This window comes from Rhineura floridana, chromosome 8, assembly GCF_030035675.1.
Source record: "Rhineura floridana isolate rRhiFlo1 chromosome 8, rRhiFlo1.hap2, whole genome shotgun sequence".
In the NCBI taxonomy this organism is placed as follows: Eukaryota; Metazoa; Chordata; class Lepidosauria; order Squamata; family Rhineuridae; genus Rhineura; species Rhineura floridana.
The window spans coordinates 48,700,351-48,721,953 of NC_084487.1; the positions used below are offsets into that span (position 1 = coordinate 48,700,351).

The 21,603-nt window shown below is 41.7% G+C and overlaps 1 protein-coding gene across 2 annotated transcripts in view; it reads right to left on the reverse strand.

Moving 5' to 3' along the window:
• Positions 1 to 1,688: 1,688 nt before the first annotated feature.
• Positions 1,689 to 21,603, reverse strand: part of NFAM1 (NFAT activating protein with ITAM motif 1) — a 32,198-nt gene continuing 12,283 nt past the window's right edge. Inside the window, exons 5-6 of one of the 2 annotated variants that reach the window (XM_061582815.1) lie at positions 12,340 to 12,426; positions 1,689 to 2,803 (exon numbers count right to left, since the gene is read on the reverse strand). In XM_061582815.1, the coding sequence (XP_061438799.1) occupies positions 2,729 to 2,803; positions 12,340 to 12,426 (162 nt within the window). In that variant the 3' untranslated portion in view covers positions 1,689 to 2,728. Of the gene's footprint in view, positions 2,804 to 4,454; positions 4,523 to 12,339; positions 12,427 to 21,603 lie in introns of those variants that run through there. The other variant, XM_061582816.1, reaches the window with a different exon arrangement.

The following is a 21,603-nucleotide window of genomic DNA, read 5'->3' on the forward strand; positions in this document are numbered from 1 at the left end:
TTCTGAGTAGATATGATTTGGATCATGCTATTGCTAAAGCTTGACTAGAGATCATCTGCAAAGAAATCCATATTTATATGGATTTATACTTGTTTTTATGGTTATTGGATTTTAAAGGGATTTATTTCTTGCTGTGAGCTGCCTTGGTTTCTAATTGGCAGCCCTACCTTACAGGGATGTTGGAAAGACTCCATACACACACACTGGAAATGTAAAATATGTACACCCTATATCATAGTTTATTGTTAAAACCAGTTGGTCATTGCAGAACTTTTTTAAAAAAAATAATCAGTATTAGTTTCCTACATAATAAAAGCAGCAACATCTAAGTAAGCCCCACCTAACTGCTTTAAAAAATAGGATTGGAGGGAGAAAGATTTACGACACATAGCAATCCTTTGCTATGTTCACACAAAAGTCCCATTGATTTACAGCACGATCCTAACCATGACTACTCAAAAGTAAGCCCTGTTGAATTCGATGGCATTTACTTCTGGTATGTGGGATTAGCATTACAGCTTTACTCCCAGAAAAACATGTATAGAATTAAAGCTTCATATTGGGAAGGTTTTCAAAACACTACCCTCTTCAACAGCCCAGGAAAATTTAAACTTGTTTGACTCTTCATAATTAGAAAAGCGTAACACATTGTAATGGCATTTAGACAGTAATGTAGTGGCAAATTCAGAAGTGCAGGATCCCTTCATGATAGTCACATCCACAACCCTCCCCTCTTTTCCCCATTTTGCTTCTGGGTTGAGAATGAGATCCTTGTTAACGCCTTCTCCCACAACAACAGGCACCCCTAAGAGCCAAGCAGCATGAAAGGGGAGAGTGTTAGCTACTGAAAAGAGTCTTCTCAGTGGCTGACTCCTTTCACTCTGATGGGCTCCAAGCATAGGAAAGGTCAAGCAAGCATTTTAGAAGATTCTTCTTAGTGGCTAACACTCTTTCATGCTAATTGGCTCATAGGATGCTGGAAACATAGGGACCCTGCTGGGACCCTGCTCCCAAAAAAGTAAGGAGTCTAAGACCCCCGGATGACTACACGCCTGCTTTTAGTTCTCCTGCACACAAGACAGAAAGAGATTTTTGCTACTGCTGAAAGCTATAAACTTACTCAGTTTATGAGATTTTCATACAAGCAGGAAAAAAACAACCGTTTTCTGGACACAGTTGCCTGGAGGTCAACAAATCTCTTATCAATCACAAACTTGACTTCACTTATTGGTTACAAACCTGAAAGGGCAGGGTTAGAGCAGCCAGCTACGAGCTCATTTAACAGAAGTTGCAGGGAGTGGCAGCTGACGTTTTGGTATATATCTCTTGAACCAGACCACCTAGAAATTTAATTTTAAAATGAAAGCTGAGAGTCCGTATATTGAGAAAACTTACCCAGAGACCCAGAGAGGACCCCAAAAATCCAGAGTCTCCAGGTGAAGACCTGGGAACTCTAAGCAGCACCTACCCTTTAGAACCCCCTCCCATTGCATATCAGGCAGGCAGCTTTTCTGTTGTTGGTGCCTGCTGAAGATGTTCTGCTTTTAACAAGCCTCCTAAAATCTTTATCCCAGTAGAAATAGAAATCTGTCTTGGATTTGAATTGATTTTATGTATGCGCTGTTGTTGTTTTAAGCGGTTTTTATATTCATAATTGTAAACAAAATTGTTTTACATATTCAGTCAACTGTTTTTATAACTTTTTTATATGTTATATTGTAAATTGCTTTGAGGTGCCTCATGGGAAGTGATTCATACATGAAATAAATTATAATGGTAATTGCTTATATCAAGTTAGTCAGTGGATTTAGTGCAGGGTTGGGGAACCTGCGTCCTTCCAGATGTTACTGGATTATAACTGCCATCATAATCCCTGACATTGAGCATGCTGGCTGGAGATGATAGCAGTTGGAGTCCAACAACATCTGGAGGGGCACAGGTTAGCAACCCCTTGATGTATTGGAATTTTCCTTTCTTTTCTCAGCCAGATAATAAGCTATAGATTACATGGAGGAAGGGAAACAAGGGATGGAAAATGAACACGTTACTTATATATTGTTGAGTCTCATACATTACTCTAATTCACAGATACCCATGTGGTGCCCTTTAACATCCACCAGCATGGCCGAAGGCCAGAGTTTATGGTAGTTGTAGAACAACATCTGAAGGGCACTACATTGGCTACTTCTGCACTGGTGAAATAATGAATAAAAATACAATTACATCCAAAACATCAGGAAATGAATCAGTTCACCAATATGCTTGCAGTCACCATGTACAATAAAACCAGTTAAAATCAAGAATGCTACATTTAACACTCAGTGCAGCTCTGCAGATCTCTTCTTGGATTCATTTGTCACATATTGTTTAGAGGAGCTTAATTCCAAGTATTCTAATGCTTTGCTAGAACTATGGTCAGAAATCATGGTAGAAAATAAAGACATTCCATTTTTGTTCTCCCAAATCTTTCTTCTTGCATCATGCTCACATTCCCATTTTATTGGCCAATTATTTTCAGCAGAAAGCATTCATGTCACAGAGCTGAATTTTCTAGGAACAATAATGGGCTGCTCCAGGTATTGAACTGTACCAAGATCACCTGTACCAACATCAGAAGGTTATTTTGGTTTATAACAACAGTGTGCTTGTGCCATGCTGAAGTGTCTTGGGAATTTAGAATCTTCTTTTGAGCTATGATGGTAGGGCTATGCAGTGCAGTTCTCTGTTCTTAGATGTTCTGATATACATCTGTGATATTATTCTCATACACATCTGTGACTTCTTGTGTTTTCTGCTGAGTCATCTAAAAATTGACAGAGGGGAAAAACTGTTATGAGGTTCATATCCAGATCGCATTGTGATACAGATTTTTCTTTTTAATGGTTCCCGTAACGAAGATCCAAAATCTCTTGTTCTCCATTCTGCCTTGGTGGAGAGGTCACGACTGCCCCTGAATACACAAAGACCAGGATAGGTTCTGTCTGGCAAAGAGATGAAGTCTGGTGGTAATACCATTATAATGTTGTCCAAGTTCCCAAAGGTGTCAAACCATCTACCTGATGGACATGACTGACTTGTGATTAGTGGAATGCTAATCACCTGGGTAAAAACTCTTAAAAGAGGACTATTGATATACAAATTCCCTCAACTGACCATCTACATTGCTATACATGAGGAGACCAGAAGCCTGTTTGTAAGCAGCTATATTAGGATCAATAGTCTTGAACTAAAAGGGTCTTTTTGTTATTTTCTTGAAGCAACATTACTCTCTTCCTTTCTGTTTTTTCTTAATAACTTCATAACATCTGGCTGTTGGAGTCTTGGGTGCCTTTCTGCCAAGGCTTTAAGGATTATTCCAACCTCTCACATGCCTCATCACTTGGTTCATGCTACCTGTGTGTCTGCCTGGGGTTTGACAGAGAAAAGTGAGCTACTTTGTTCTCCAGAGAGGGACAGGTGAGCTGGATGCCATTACTGCTTCCCCTGGTAAGATTTGCCTTGGATCCCGGGAAAGCACTCCCATCCGGGGTTCTAGGGAGTATAAAGGTGTGGTGGCAGCCTACTTGACTGGCAGTCATGGAAGGAAGGGGGTAAAAGGTTCTTTACTCCGCTTCCGTTACAGTTCAGTCTTTGGAATAACTGCACTAGAAAACATCATGGATGCAACCCTAATAGAAAGCAAACCTTTCTTTGTTATGAACATTCCCATTTCATAGGCCTTCAAAAGAGCAGTTCAGCACATTTGGATGCTACCACAACTCCCATTCTAGTTGTTTCCCTCACCACTTTGACTCACTGAAGCTCTCAACAAGTCAAGGGGAGAAATATTGGAGAAGTAGTGAGAACTTAAGAACTATTACTTTACTATTAAGAACTAATACATTAATGATCCTTCCTATTCCCAAGATCAATCAGGCCATCAGTCAAGTGGCTGCTATGCTAGCACCAAGGGTGAAATGCCCCAGAGAGGCATGAAAACCAATTTGATCCACAGGAATGAAAGGTGCACCGCTGTAATTACCCTGCATCACTACAAGGATCTTGTGCTACATGGAATGGGGCCTTCATAAGGTAAACAATGGTGAGACACAGTTCTACATAATTCTGTTAACTGCATCTAACTCAACTGCAGAACAAGCCTAGTATATGAACCACCTGATTTTATTTTTTAAAATCTATTTTATTTAAAATGTTTGTCCTGTAATAGAGTCCTTAGAATGAAGTACAACATTAAAAATAAGCATTTTAGTAAAACTAAGATAGGCTTGGATCCAGACTTGTCTTCAGCAGAACGTCTTCCATGGGTGGTAAGGGGAAGATGTGGTTTTCACCCATTCCTTCTTCCCCATACAGTCCCCTATTCTCTCTGAAAATCTGCTCCAGAGGATTGAGGGACCATCCAGAACAATGGTGAGAAACGGTCCAGGTAGGAGAGGGTCACCAAAATGACCTGCAGCCCGTCCATCTGGAAAGGCATCCAGTTAGTGAAGCAGGATACTGTTCAGAAGTGCCCTTCTGTTTGCTGAGGGATCCAACCCATAAAAATGGGAGAGCAGTTAAAAGCAACCATAAAATATCATTAAAATGTACAAATTGCAAAAGAATTAATATCTCATTGACAATTTAAATGTTTTAACCATTGTCCCCAGAACCTTGTCAAAATAAAGTCTTCTTCACCAATTTTCTAAAACTGAACACAGAACAGGACTGAGAGATCTCTCTGTGGTGGGAGTCACATACGAATCAGTAAAGAGCCATAGCTCAGCAGTAGAGCATGTGTTTTGTACGCAAAAGATCCCAGGCTCAGTCCTCGGCATGTCCAGTTAAAAATGAGGTAGATGCAGGGCCGGTGCTATCATTAGGCCAACTAGGCAGCTGCCTAGGGCGCAGACCTCAGAGGGGCGCAGTACTGACCTTTGAGGGGCACAGTTTTATACAGATTAGTTTTTTTAACCCTTTTAAAAATGCAACTGACAATTTATATTTTTTATTTTAAGATAAATACCACAACAGTGCTATGCAATATAATTAATTATAAAGTCTTATGAAAAATTTCTGTATTCTGTTTTTTATTTATCCTTTTTATACTCGAGTGAGTAACAGCGTGTTTGTGCAATTTTAGGAATACCGACCATTTAGAAAACTATCAGACCTGGAGAGAACTTGAATTGCACTTGTCTAAAGGAAAAACAATTGATGATATTAACCAGCAGAAAATTAGGCAAGAAGAACAATATTGGCAACAAATCTTGGAAAGCTTGATTGCTTTGGTCATAGTTCTTGGCATACAAAACTTGGCATTCTGTCGTACAACTGAAAAGTTGTACAGTGCTAGCAATGGAAATTTTTTGAAGTTTGTAGAATATCTAGCCCTTTTTGATCCTATCATGAATGAACATTTGTGCGGAGTTAAAGATCAAGAAACAGTGGTTCACTACATAGGAAAAGATATTCAAAATGAGCTTATACAGCTTCTAGCAGGTGCTATAAAGCAGAAAATTTTAGCACATGCAAACTCAGCCAAATACTACTCAATTATTCTGGACTGCACACCTGATGTTAGTCATATTGAACAAATGACAATGATTGTATGTTATGTTGATGTAATCAAACCATCAGTTAATGAGATGTCTGAGCCTGAGATATCATAACAGAACATTTCTTGGGATTTGTTCCACTAAAGGAAACTACAGGTGCCTTTATGACAGAAACTCTTCTTGGACAGCTTGAGCAAATGGGATTATCAATTGAGAATTGCATGGCCAAGGTTATGATAATGGGAGTAACATGAAAGGCAAAGAAAATGGTGTACAAAAGAGTGTCCTGGACATAACCCCCCTTGCCTTTTTTGTGCCCTGCAATGCACACTCTTTAAACTTGGTAGTCAATGATGCCACTAAGTGTTGTCTGGAAGCAACTAGTTTCTTCAGTTTGGTTCAACAGATCTATAATTATTTCTCTGCATCAATTCAGTGTTGGCAAATTCTAACTAACCATGTATCAGACTTAGACATAACTGTTAAGCCATTGAGTGAAACAAGATGGGAGAGTCGATGCTTTGAAACCACTGAGTTATCATCTTGGTAGTATATATGATGCTTTAATAGAGATCTTGGTTGACACAAGCCTAAAAGGTTTATCTGGAAATACTTCCCTAATTGAAGCTAAGGCCCTTGCTGATGCAATTTGTAAGTTCAAGTTTGTGGTATCCCTTGTTAAATGGTACAACAACCTTTTTGAAGTCAATCTTACAAGCAAACTACTACAAAATAAGGAAGCTGATTTAAATTCAGCTACAAGCCAATTGTAAGTGACCAAGAATTACCTTGTGGGCTGCAGGTGTGATGAGGGTTTTCAACAAGTTTTTATAGATGCTGCTGAGATTGTAAAGGAGCTAGAAATACTACCAAACTTTGAAACAAAACAGGTTAGAAAAAGGAGAAAGAAACAACAGTTTGAGTATGAGGCCCAAGAAGAGGCACCGCAAGATCCAAAGCAGAAATTCAAAGTAGGTTTCTACTATGCTGTCTTAGACATGGCCATACAATCAGTTGAAGAGAGATTCCAACAACTACAACAATATAATTCCCTATTTGGCTTCCTGTATGATATATATAGTATCAACAAAAAATCTACTGAAGATGTGCAAGAATTTGGAAAAATAATAGATGCACAATGGAAACAAAGATATTGATGCTGAAGATCTGTTGCTGTAGCTCGAAGACTTCCAAAGTCTATGCCACCACAAGGAGTACTTCTCTTCATACTACAACAAAAACTCCTGGATAATGAGCCTAATGTTTCTGTTGCTCTAAGGATCCTTCTCACACTTCTAATGCCAGTGGCAAGTGGTGAACGCAGTTTCTCAAAGCTCAAACTTATAAAAACTTACATATGCTCAACAATGTTGCAAAAGAGACTAATTGGCTTGGCAACTATATCAATTGAACATGCCCAAGCATCAGCACTTGACCTGAAGGAATTGGTGACAAAATTTGCAAAGGAAAAGGCACGCAAAGTGATATTTTGATGTGCCTGAAATTGAAACTTAAGAGACGTAAATTTTAACATCACAATTCACAAGATTATTCAAAATGATTTGTGTGCTAAAACATTTTCTTTTGTATTTGAGAAAGATAATCAAAGATTGTTGTATTACTTATTCTTGCAATTTAAAATAAATTTAGCAGGTTCTTGTGCTTTTCATTTTTTCTACATCTGTTTTTGAAAATTGAAGTTAGCCATTTTTGGGGGGGGGGTGCAGGTAGTTAGCCTTGCCTAGGGCACAAAATAGCCTGGCACCGGCACAGGGTAGGTGATGAAAAAGATCTCTGTCAGAGAACCTGAGGAGCCGCTGCTAATCAGAGTAGATTTTACTGGGCTAGATGGGCAAATAGTCTGACTTGGTATAAGGAAGCTTCCTATGTTCTTTTGACTAGAAGAAGGGTGCGACCACTGAAAAGGCTCCACTCCTATTTTCCAGCCTGAAATCAAATAGCAATGGAACAGAGCTTCACACATGCAAGAGGCTCGTGATTGCTATGGAGGGCATTCTGTTCCATCAGGCTTATGCAGGCAGTTAAGAAGATTCTTTTTGCAATAGCTGACATCTGCTTTTACTCTACTTTTAATGGTTTTTACTGTACAGGCTTTTTTAAACTTGTTGTAAGCTGTTTTGATGTTTTTAAATGAAATAGCAGCATACAAATATATTTATAAATAAATAAAGGCCTGGATCACACCCAAGAAGGGGGTCTTCACATGGATGTTCAAACCCCCCTAACATTACCAGTTTGGGAAATCTTCACAAGTTATAGCCATCTTTAAAAACTCAGCCCATGTGTATGTTAGGCAGTAGAGTGGCTGCCTACTCTGTCCTAGGTTCCCAACATTAGATATTTACTCCTACTGGGAGAAAGGGTGGGAAATAAACAAACAAACAAATAAATAAATAAAACATGTACAATCAAAACAAGCCATGTTCTGCACCGGAACTCTCTTCCAGATCATAGCAATACTGCCTCCTAGCTTCTAATTTGTGGCTAATGTTGAATCAAATACCCAACTGAGGTCATCTAACCCAATAACGACCCCAGCTTCTTGATCATATACATTAGGCTAAAATCCTGTTTCATTATTAAATCATGGACATTGGTGTAGTATGGGATTTACACCTTTTCCATCAACATAGTGGCCATTCTGTCCCATCCTGAAAATGTATTCTATGATATACCTAGTCATAGAATGGGGCTTCAAAAATTTAGATCATTACAACCATTTAAAAACTCCTTGTGGTTAAGTTGTTGTTGATGTTACAAATGGAGCAACTAGGGCATTTTTCTATGCCAGTGGTTCCCAACCTGGAGGCCGTTACCCCCAGGGGGCCACAAAGTAATCCAGAGAGGTGGCAAACGGTAAAGAAATTAATTATTTATTCATTTTTAAAAAATTCTCTGGACATTGTCTGCTCCCCTCTGCAGATGACACTCCCCCTTGCTTCAAACAAGAGGGGAGGACTTTGGCTGAAGTGCCAGAGCATCTTCAGGTTTGCCAAAGGCAGGCATCTGCCTACAAAACATGTGGCAGATGCCAAAGGAGGCTAAGGGTGGAGCTACCAGGAAGAATTGTTACCACTGACTCCCGTCTCCTTGCACTGCCGCTGCTGACAACACCCTTATTCAGAATGAGACTCGTGAAGCAAAAAGAAGCAAGGCTGCAAGGAAAGGCTGCTTTCCCCCTTCCTTCCTGGCAACCAGCCTGCCTCCATTTCTTGACTCCTGATTCACTGCAATCTCCTTTTAAAACTTATTCTTATTTGCGAGGCTGCCCAGATCCTGCCTTTGGCCCAGACGGAGCCAAAGAGCCATGAGGAAGCTCAGGACTTGCTCGCCCCCCATTTCTGAGGCTAAGTGTGTGTGCCAGCGCCCCCCCTTTCTTCCACCTACACTCAACCCCCCAAATCACTTTCTCCAAGATGCTGCAGGAGTTCAGGGCATCCCCCCTCCCCCCTGCCTAGGTGCATGCACGCTGCAGATGCTTGCAGGAGAAGCAGTTGTGGTTGTGTGTGTGGATGCACTGATCTGTCTTCTGCTCCACTCTCATTCCCCAAGTGCACGCTCACCAAGTCATCACTTCTGTTGATAATCCCAAGGCCTAAAAGCACCAACCCCCCTCCTCAACCTATCCACCCTTTTGTCTTCACAATCTAGCATCCCCACCACTACCACATTACTGCTTCTTTTTATTTTTATTATTATTATTAAGCTCAGCAGGTTGGCTGAGGCTGGGGTCCACATTCTGCAGCTGAAATGTATTTATTTATTTAATTATTATTGCATTTATATCCCACCTTTCCTCCAGGTTGCTCAAGGTGGTGCACATGATTTCCACCCCCCTCCATGTTATCCTTACACCAACCCTGTGAGATAGGCTAGGCTGATCCAAGGTCCAAGGTCTGGTTCGAGGTCACCCAGTCCAGGCTGATCTGATCCAAGGTCACCCAGTGGGCTTCATGGCTGGGTGGGGATTTGAACTGATCTTAGTCAGTGGTTTTGGGAGATGGGACTGTGCATCTTCAGACTGGGGGGTGGGGGAAGGGGGTTACCAATTTGATTGGACCTTTGCATTAAGAAAAGAAAGCAACACCTCCCTGTCTGCACGGAGCATTTTATGGAAAAGGATATTTGGATATATGATTTTGCCATGCACCATTTTTTTCAATTAATAGATATTAATACAATTACAATTAGCGGGGGGGGGTCACAATTTTTTTTGAGCTTATAAAGGGGGGCCTGTACTCATAAAGGTTGGGAACCACTGCTCTATGCTTCATAAGAACAAAAAAAAGGACCTGCTGGATCTGGCCAATGACTGATCCTGTCCAGCATCCTGTTCTCACAGTGGCCAACCAGTTGCCCATGGGAAGCCCACAAGTGGGACCTGAGTGCAAGAGCACTCTCTTTTCCTGCAATCTTCAGCAGCTGGTATTTGGAAGCATACTGCCTCTGTCTATCGAGGAAGAGCATAGCCATAATGGCTGGAAGTCACTGACAGCCTTATCCTACATGAATTTTTCTAATCCTCTTTTAAAGCTATCCAAGTTGGTGGTCATCGTACTATCTCTTGTCAGAGCGAATTCCACAGCTTAAGTATGTGCTATGTGAAGAAGTCCTTTCTTTTGTCTGTCCTGAATCTTACAACATTCAGTTTCATTGGATGTCCACAAGTTCTTGCGTTATGAGAGAGGGAGAAAAACTTTTCTCTATAGAGAAAATCAACAATAATTGAGTGTCATGAGGACAATGAAGCTAAGTAATGGAGGTTCTGTATTTACCATAGATTAAATATTTATTTATTTCTTTAAAATATTTCTTTACTGTCCTTAATTAAAAAAAATGTTGAGGGACTCATTTGCCAAATTCTTCAGTTTGGCTCCATATGTTTACCTTAACACTGGCAAGTGGCATATCAGATATTACTTTTTTCTTGTAGGAATCACTTGTGGTTTTGCATATATATCACATACACACTTGCAACATAATAACTAGCAACACATGGTCTCACTTGCACTCTGATATGTGTACTATGAAACACATTTTAGCACATGGATAAAATCCACACATTTCTAATTCATACATTATATTTTTGTGGGTATGCTGAGCTGCAGTTGATTCCACATATGCTATTTCCAGAGAACAACCAACATCCAAATTGGCCCCAAGAGCAACATAGACATAACCTGGAAATTAAGCAGCTGGCATTCCAATTGGTCTTGTCTAAAGAGAGATGCTCTGGCAACTTTTATATATTTTCAGAGCCAAGCATTGAAACAAGACACTAGATAAATGACAGTGAGTTAGAAGAATTAGCTCATAATGAAATAAGCTTCATTTTGGAAGAGAAGAAATACGAAGATTCTTACCATGTATGTGTTCTAATGTATAGAAAGCACACTGCTACTTTAAAGTATAAGGATCTAAATTATATCATTGTTTAATGCACTGAACACTCAATTTACCTGATGAAGAGTTCTATAAAACCAAAAAGAATGCAAAACCTTTAAATTATTGGTTGATATAGAAGGATTTGTCACCATGTCCTCCTTCCACGTTTCTGGCAAGCCCTGTAGCTTATATGACAGTATGCAGGATATCTCAGAATCTCTTCATAGTGCAGGGTCCTAACTGACCAATTTTACTTTAAATTGAATTAATTTTACTGCATCATCTGAGCAGCCATAAAAGCAATGTGCATGTGCAAAGGAAGCCCACCCCTTTTCATTGCCCCTCTTCTTTCTCATTTCAAAGGTATCAGTAGTGGTTGGTTAACTAAATGTTTTGCAGCCTTGATGAAGTGCATTTTCCAACGCTTACTCACCCCCTCCCTATTTCAGTGGGTTCTGTTTTGGCAAAGTATGCACCAATTATTGGACACTGTGATCTCTGACACTCCATTTTTCATTGATATTTTATTTACTGCACATGTGTGAGAGAAATAATGTGGGCGAGCTCCAGTTCTGGTACTGAAAACAATTTCCTGAACATATCCTCAGAGGCATTTTGTTCCTCAATTCTATATCCACCTTCCTTAGCCACTACTTTGCACCTTTTGGTAAACCTCAGACTTCTAGTGAAAAACAAAGCAGATCCCACAAACCTAAATTCTGCCCACTCCTGGGTACAGGATCATCCAGTTACTAACTTGCCCTCAGTCTGGCGGTGGCATTACTTTCTACATTCAGTTCAAGATTAAACATCTGCCCACATTCTGTGTATACTCCAAAGTGTCTGGAGAGCAGAGAGAACAGGACTTTTGAAGGAGATGTATCAGGTTGGCCTTGACATAAGCTATTTTAATTAGACTGAAAGTTGTCTCCTGGTTGTCCTGCTGAGAAAAGTCTATTGCCCAACCCTTTCAGAAAAACTGGATCACCAGTGTCCACCTGACAAGCTGACCCTGGAAAAACAGAGGTGAGAAGCAGCTCCTGATTTGTAGACTTTATTCTTCACCAATCCCAAATAACTGCTTTTGCCTTAACAGTGGTTACACATGACCCAGATACAATGTATTATTAGACGTGGCTTCCCTTAATCTTGGGCTTCTATAAATTATCTGTGCTGTGTTCAGAATGCCAAAAGCAAACATAACACACACCCTGTCAGTTGAGGATGCAGCCAGAAGTTACCACTGATGATGACAAGTAATTTGGCTGAGTTGGGTGAACTGGGATCTGCAGAATGTTTGTTCTTACTGGCATTCCCATCTCACAGATGGTTTTTATAACAGCAGCCAATCCAAGAAGGAACCCCAGCAGAGCAGTGACAAAAGTATCAGACTCACCATAATTGCAGGCATCTTTTTGTGTGACAGGCTACCTGCACTTTTATTAATGGCAAAATAGATGCCAGATTCACGAGGTCCTAATTCCTGAAAAGGGAGAAATAAGGGGAAGGACACATGTTTTACCATAATATATTATACATGCAAATTCAATTATCATTCCTACCTGTGTTTTTATTTTTAAATGTTGGAATCCCAGTAATAGACTATGCTCTCTCACATACATATACACATAGCTTAGCTTCTCCATGCCCACTTAAAAACACCAGAAATCCTACCTAAAAGTTTGTTTATCCAAATAAGAAAATATTGGGAAATTATACGAAGGTCCAAAAAGCCAACTAGAAGTACCATTACCAGGGCCAGCCCCAGGCATTACTGTGCCCTTGGGCACCAGCCTGCCTGGGCACGCGGCTCCTGCCTGTTCCACCTACCTTTCTCCAGTCTCCTACTGCTGTGAGTGCAGGGCTGCCATCAATCAAGATGGTGGCATAGGCTTCTCTAAGGGGCTGATGCCCCCCCGCCATCTTGGTGGATGGCACGCATGTGCAGTATGCTACGTATGTGCGCACATGCCTGCCATCAACCAAGATGGCAGTAGGGACATCAGCCCCTTAAAAAAGACTCCGCCACCATGCGGCACTGCGCATGCAGCAGCAGAAGACAGGAGAAAGGGGTAGATGGAATGAGCGGATGGGCGGATGGCCTAGAAGCGCCCTTCCTGAGATCCACAGCAGGGACTCTGCTACAGATCACGGCAGGGAAGCACTACTTTCCCACCAGTACGAGGGGCCCTTCAGGGGCCCCTCTGGGCTTCAGGAGCCCACGGCCAGGGCCCGACCTGGCAGCCCTTTGGCACCGGCCCTGACCATTACCATTCAACAAGGAGAAGCAATCAGACTAACAGCACAATCCTATGTATGACTGAATTGTACTGTTTTCAGTGAGGCTTACTCCTAGGTAAATGTGCACACAGGATTTCATTTTAAATTATGTACATTCCCCAAGGTTCCCAAGAGAAGATATGGGAAACTGCAGTGGAATAATCTTGATTACAATTATTCTGAATTATTGACTTATTTGGGTGCCAAGAAAACATTGTTGAAGTCCTACTTCATGACTCAGTACTAGAAACCAAGGCCTCAGACCTTTTTAATATATTACATGCCTGGAATTAAAGGGCTTATCCACATGGGAGCATTACTTCATACTGAAGATGCTGTTTTACTTCTGTTTTCTGTTTACACCATCCACAATAAGGGCTCAATGCCAGCTGCAAACACAGTGTTTTCTATTCATACTGAGGGGAAGCATCAATCATGCAGTTTCCTAATGACCACGCCCTCTAATTTAACATTTCCACTTCCTCTGGTTACCTTGCAACTGAGCATGCTCAGTTTGTTCTACCAGTAAGTCATTGAAAAAAAAACACAACCCGGAACTATGATTATTTGTATTTTCACTGGTACAATACAGCTGAAATACAAATCTTTGTTTGAGCAGTGTTTTGCGCACAAGTTAGGGAGAAAAGAAAAATAAGGCACCATTTTCAGCAACATAAAAAAGGCTTGCAGAATGGGGGAGAGCAACCAGAAGTTGTTTGTCAGCCCACAGGAAATGAAATGAAAGAAGGGAAGAGGAGGGAGTGGGCGTGGAGAGGGGAACGATTGACCCACCCACCTAAAAGTATCAGAGCAAAGTGTCTGCAAGCATTAGAGATACGGAGTGAAGATGTTTTCTCCTTCCTAGAATCATAGAATCACAGAATAGTAGAGTTGGAAGGGGCCTCTAAGGCCATCAAGTCCAACCCCCTGCTCAAGGTAGGAATCCAAATCAAAGCATTCCCGACAGATGGCTGTCCAGCTGCCTCTTGAATGCCTGCAGCGTCAGAGAGCCCACTACCTCTCTAGGTAATTGGTTCCATTGTCACACTGCTCTAACAGGAAGTTTTTCCTGATGGTCAATTGAAATCTGGCTTCCTGCAACTTGAGCCCGTTATTCCATGTCCTGCACTCTGGGATGATTGAGAAGAGATGCTAGCCCTTCTCTGTGTGACAACCTTTCAAGTACTTGAAGAGTGCTATCATAGTTCCCTTCAGTCCTCCCTTGTCAAGGCTAAACATGCCCAGTTCTTTCAGTCTGTCCTCATAGGGCTTGGTTTCTAGTCCCCTGATCATCCTTGTTGCCCTCCTCTGAAACTGTTCCAGTTTGTCTGCATCCTTCTTGAAGTGCGGAGACCAGAACTGGATGCAGTACTCAAGATGAGGCCTAACCAGTGCTGAATAGAGGGGAACTAATACTTCACACAATTTGGAAACTATACTTCTGTTAATGCAGCCTAATATAGCGTTTGCCTTTTTTGCAGCCACATCACACTGTTGACTCATATTCAGCTTGTGATCGACAATTCCAAGATCCTGCTCACATGTCATATGGCTGAGCCAAGTATCCCCCAATCTTATAACTGTGCATTTGGTCTCTTTTTCCTAAGTGTAGAACTTTGCATTTATCCATGTTGAATTTCATTCTGTTGTTTTCAGCCCAATGCTCCAGCCTATCAAGGTCCCTTTGAATTTTCTTTCTGTCTTCCACGGTATTAGCTATGTCCTGCAATTTTGTATCATCTGCAAATTTGATAAACATGTTCTCTACCTCCTCATCCAAGTCGTTAATAAAAATGTTGAAGAGCACGGGGCCCAGGACCGAGCCCTGTGGTACCCCACTCGTTACTTCCACCCAGTTTGAGAAGAAACCATTGATAAGCACTCTTTGAGTATGATTCTGGAGCCAGCTGTGGATCCACCTGATAGTTGTTCCATCCAGCCCACATTTAGCTAGCTTGCTAATCAGAATATCATGGGGCACTTTGTCAAAAGCTTTGCTGAAGTCGAGATATATTATGTCGACAGCATTCCCACAGTCTACAAGGGAGGTTACCCGATCAAAAAATGAGATAAGATTAGTTTGGCAGGATTTGTTCTTCATAAAGAAGACCACTCCTGAAGAAACCCTCCCTGGACCCAGAAAATCTTAATAACTATAGGCTGGTAGCAAATGTTCCATTCCTGGGCAAGGTCCTGGAATGTGTGGTTGCAGGCCAGCTCCAGACACTTTTGGATGAGACCAATTATCTGGATCCATTTCAGTCAGGTTTCAGGCCTGGTTTTGGCACAGAAACAGCTTTGGTTGCCCTGTATGATGACCTTTGTCGGGAGAGAGACAGGGGGAGTGTGACTCTGTTGATTCTCCTTGATCTCTCAGCGGCTTTCGATACCATCGACCATGGTATCCTTCTGGGGAGACTGGCTGAGTTGGGAGTGGGAGGTACTGCATTGCAGTGTTTCTGCTCCTACTTGGCAGGTCACCTCCAGAAGGTGGTGCTTGGGGAGCATTGCTCGGCACCCTGGACTCCCCAGTATGGGGTTCCGCAGGGGTCAGTTCTGTCCCCCATGCTGTTCAACATCTACATGAAACCATTGGGTGTGGTCATCCGGAGCTTTGGAGTGTGTTGCCATCAGTATGCTGATGACACGCAGCTCTATTTCTCCTTTTCATCTTCTTCAGGTGAGGCTGTCAATGTGCTGAACCGGTGCCTGGCTGCGACAATGGACTGGATGAGGGCTAATAAACTGAAGCTCAATCCAGACCAGACTGAGATGCTGCTAGTGGGTGGTTCTTCTGACCGTTTGGTGGATGTCCAACCTGTCCTGGATGGGGTTGCACTCCCCCTGAAGGAGCAGGTTCGTAGCTTGGGAGTTCTCCTAGAATCATCTCTGTCACTTGAGGCTCAGGTAGCCTTGGTGGCACGGAGTGCCTTCTACCAACTTCGGTTGGTGGCCCAACTACATCCCTATCTGGACAGGGATAACCTGGCTTCAGTTGTCCATGCTCTGGTAACCTCTAAATTAGATTACTGCAATGCACTCTACGTGGGGCTGCCTTTGAAGACGGTTCAGAAACTGCAGCTTGTGCAAAATGCAGTGGCCAGATTGGTAACAGGGACCAGACGGTCCAAACATATAAAACCGATTCTGGCCCGCTTGCACTGGCTGCCTTTATGTTTCCGAGCTCGATTCACGGTGCTGGTTTTGACCTATAAAGCCTTACACGGCTTGGGACCACAATACCTGATGGAACGTCTCTCCAAATACGAACCCACCCGTACACTACGTTCAAGATCAAAGGCCCTCCTCCGGGTGCCTACTCCAAGGGAAGCTCGGAGAATGGCAACAAGGGACAGGGCCTTCTCAGGGGTGGCCCCCAAATTATGGGGATGGAATGATTCTTTTGACGAGGTGCGCCTGCGCCAACACTGTTATCTTTTCGGCACCAGGTCAAGACTTTCCTCTTCTCCCAGGCCTTTTAGCATGTGTTTTATATTGTTTTAAATTTTTAAATTGTGTTTTAAATTTTTTTTAAAAAAGATGTATTTTAAATTGTATTTGTTTTTAGTTACTGTAAACCGCCCAGAATGCTTCGGCTATGGGGCGGTATACAAGTATAATAAATAAATACATAAATAAATAAATCCATGTTGGCTCCTAGTAATCACTGCATTGTTTTCAAGGTGCTTACAGATTGACTGCTTTATAATCTGCTCCAGAATTTTTCCAGGGATTGATGTTAGGCTGACTGGTCTGTAGTTCCCTGGTTCCTCCTTTTTGCCCTTTTTGAAGATAGGGACATTAGCTCTCCTCCATTTCTCCAGCACTTCACCAGTCCTCCATGCTTTCGCAAAGATAATAGAGAGCGGTTCTGAGAGTTCTTCAGCCAGTTCCTTCAATACTCTAGGATGCAGTTTATCGGGCCCTGCCAATTTGAACTCATTCAAAGTGATTAGGTATTCCTTGACTGTTTTTCTGTCAAGCTCAAGCTCCAATCCTGCCCCTTCTACTTCATGTTTCCCGGGAGGGTCATAGACCCTTTTTTGGGAGAAGACTGAGCCAAAGTAGGAATTGAGCACTTGTTCATATTATCAGAGGATTGGGTTAGTACGGATTTACAGGGGGAAAGCTTCTGTTTGCCGGTAACATCATGTGAACCATGCGAATTAAAAGGGGATGTGAGTAGCACCAAACACACACAAAACCACTGTGTAGAAGAGCCCAAAGTTTGAGGGGAAAGGAAAGCAATCTGTCTCCTTCTGAATGCACAAAGTGTATTCCCTTGCCTGATATGACTTGGGTCTTTTCTGCACAGGGTTTAGATTAAATTGAGATTTATTTTATTTTATTTTAACCTTGAGGTGCCACCTTCCTCAGCAGGAGGAAATTATTCCTGGCTCATTCCTGGCCAAACAGATAAGAGTGTTAGACTGGGGTTGAAAACACTCCCTGTTTAGCCAGAGACCTCATGTATCTCTTAAGCTGCTCCCCCTGCCTCACAGGGTGGTAATGAGGAAGTGTGAGATAAGAATTGTAAACATATTTTGGAATAAGATATGGACTGTAAACACATTTTGTACAGGCATTCTATGTAAATGGTTCATTTAAATATATTTAAAATTGCCCATTCTCTGACACTGAGATGGAGCTAAGTAACAACACAGACCAGCGCATGTTTACATGGTGTCCAGGGGGGCTTACTCCCTAGTAAGTGGGTTTAAAATTGCATCTTAGGTGGCTAAGATGTAAGGAGATTGAGTGATTTTTGTCCTCCAGTTTTTATTTTTTGGAGAATACAGCAGAAAACTCCACACTACAGAAAAGTCCCTACAATTATGAAATAACCATGCTCAGGCTCCTCCTGTTTATCACTAAGGAAGGCTGAAGATGAAGAGAGGGGCTGAGCTGTTCTTTACAACCCCAGGCAGCAAAAAAGATAGCAAAAAAGTAGTGCATATTCATAACCTTTTCCAAACAGAGCAGCTTGTTCCAATGCTAGAGCTGCTCTTTCTCCTCAGGATGCACAGAACTGAGAAACTAAGTCTGCAATTAAGCACATGCAAAGAAATAAACATCTTGCCAATATTTTTTTGTCAGATTTATTGTTGTTAAAACTCTATCTAAAAAAGGGACCAAAAATAGCACCCAGTAGGACTTTTTCCTTTGTGTTTTATGGTAACGGCAGGTTGCCATGGTCATGGTGGCAGTTCCCCTAGCAACAGGAAGGTGGGAGGAGCCTCAGCAGGCAGGAAGACAGGTGGCATTAACAGAAAAATTGGAAGTGTGCAAGGCTGAATGGCCCAGTGAAACAGCAAGAAGAAAAGAGCAAATGGTCAAAGTCTCAATTTCCCAGAATTCACTTTAAAATAAGTGAGTGCAGCATGTCCAAGAATCACCCTCCTACTGTGATTACAATGGAAAAGGGCAAGAAAGGAGGGCCATATATGACAAGACCAAAAAAGAACAATCAGCTGGGCTTAGGCTTTGGGCCAGGTTAATGATTAGATAGGTTATAGACACACCAGCACCCCAGGCCCACAGAGGTTGGAATTAACTAAATTCCAGATCATCTCACCACTGAGCAATATGATTGGGCGCTGAAACAGGAGTAGGGAAGGAGATGAACAGATAAACAGTGGTGTGAATCCCTGGAGGAGAAAGAGGTACAGAGGATCAGCCCAAGACCTTTTAGTACCTTAAAGAGGATACCCAGATTTCCTCCCCACCCACCGACCCAGTAAAGAAATAACAAAATCAGTATTATTTCCTAAATAAAGAAATATTATTTCCTAAATAAACTAAATGGCATTTCCTATATGTTTAATGCAAGGATGCAGAACATGCTGCCCTTCAGATGTTGCTAGACTTCAGCTTCCATCAGCCCCAAGCAGGATGTCCAAATGATCAGAAATGATGAGCACTATAGTCCAAAACACCTGGAGGGCACTAGGTTGGTCAAGGCTTGTCAATTCTGAGGTGGTAACCCTATTTTTGTGCGGCTATGCCTCTTCAGACTGGAGACTGAATATTATTCTATTTAAAACACATAAAACCCTCCACTTGGAAAGCGATATGCTGGAGAGAAAAGTGTTCTAGCCCAGCATTCTTCCAGCCATCTTGTTTTCTACGTGTAGCACATTTTGTTCATATGAAGGAGAGCTCCATTGTGTGAGTGTCCACCTTCAGTATGAAACGATGCAGCTCTGACACATATGACCACATCAATGAGAACTTGTCTAGGCCAGAGTTGGGAACCTACCAGCTGACATACTGCTGCTCTGTATGGTGAACCATGGGGGCTACAGGTGGAGTGTTCCCTGGGCACTAACAGGTGCCTGGATGCTGGAGTTACTTCACCCAACCAGGCTGGCCACTGGTTTCCCCTGACAAGGAAGGGCTGACCAAGCTTCCTGTTCTAGCTGGGATTTTGCCTGGAGTACAATAGTATTCACTCCTGGCTTTTGCTTGACGGATGCCTATACCCCAGCTCTAATAAAACTAGATCAAAGTTTCTTCCCCTATTCTTTGATTCTCAATTGTTATTTTTAAGCATGATTTATTAGGATGATTATTTTATTTATTACATATATATCCTGCCCTTCCTCCCAGACGGAGCCCAGGGCAGCAAACAAAAACACTAAAATCACTTTAAAACATCTTAAAAACATATATATATGAATGTAATTGTGATTAACCAAACAGAGGTTTTTATTATATTAACAAAATGTTTCAGCTTCCGCCTTCATCAGCTGCCAACATCATATATATATGTGTGTATATATGTATGTATCCCTATATTAAGACACAGTATTAATAGAAAATACCATGCTACTGGAAAGCAGTTCATTTAACTTCAACTTCTTCCCTTAGTGATTATTCCAAGTTTGTCCCATCCTCTCCTTTACTGCTGAAGTCAGTCTGGAAGTCAACCTGTTTCCTTCTTCTTACATAACTTTTAAACCCAAGAAACAGGATGCTGCGAGCCATTCCCAGATCATCATCTGACATACAAAACTTCTTATCTGCGTGAATATTTTAACAAACTAATCATTAATTGGAGTTATGACCTTTCACGTTCTGAAAAGTATTCAGCAGTTCATAGATCTGCTAGAGCTAATTCATTCAGACAATGTGAACAATTTTATCTCTATGAACTGGCAAAGTAGCTGTTGAATATGAAAAACTTCAGTAGTTGCTAGATCTGAGTAAAGAATGTGGTCTCCCCAAAGAATGTTTCTGCTGCAAATCTGCTGAACCACTTATCTCTGCTATCAGTTTAATGATCTACCTCCAAGATTTCCTGGATCCTTTTAGTGTCCCTAAAGGTAAAGGTGTCCCTGCACTTATAGTGCGAGTCGTTTCCGACTCTTAGGGTGACGTCTTGCAACGTTTACTAGGCAGACCATATATATGGGGTGGGATTGCCAGTTCCTTTCCCGGCCTTTCTTTACCCCCCAGCATATGCTGGGTACTCATTTTACCAACCACGGATGGATGGAAGGCTAAGTGGACCTCGACCCCTTTTACCGGAGATTCGACTTCCTCCTTCCGTTGGAATCGAACTCTGGCCGTGAGCAGAGCTTCGGCTGCATTACCGCCGCTTACCACTCTGCGCCACGAAGGATCTTTTAGTGTCCCTACCCACCATTTAAAAATCATAGTTAGGAAAAAATGGAAAAACGGAATGTTTGAGAGTCCACCATTTTATTATGAGTGAAAGATCCTAGAAGTTAAAAAGTGAGATGTTGTTGAAACATTTAATATTTAAATTAGGGGGGGAAAACCCTACCTCTTGCCTAGTCCCCCACCCACTAAAAATATAAACTATCTGTATTTCCTGGTATAATGCTTGATGATATATGGATGTGGAGCTGGAGGCCTAGAACAGTGCACAATGTCAGTTTGCTTCTCTGCCTGCCTCCCTGCACCTGGGCAAATCCAAGCAGCAGAACAAAGCTTCATTTACAATGCTTCCCCACATAGGTTTCAAACCCTCATTGCATAGATTTTAATCAGAAAAGAATACACTGTTTTCACAAATAGGGATTAGGATGTGTTTGGGGAGTAAAATAATAAGAGCTTGAGTGAACAAATACTAAAATAATAAGACAGTTGGTAATGAACAATTACACTTTATGGATGATTTCCAGCTAAGTCATACTCAGAGTAGGCCCATTGAAATGAATGGACAAGTATGTTAAGTTGATTTGAATATGTCTGCTCCAAGTATGACTAACATTGGACATCATCCCATGTATATTACTAAAGTTAAGTTTTTGTGAACTAACCTAACAAAAGCATAACATGTATGAATCAGTCAATAGACTCTGTAACAGCCTTCCCCAATGTGGTGTCCTCCATAGGTTTTTGGATTATAGTT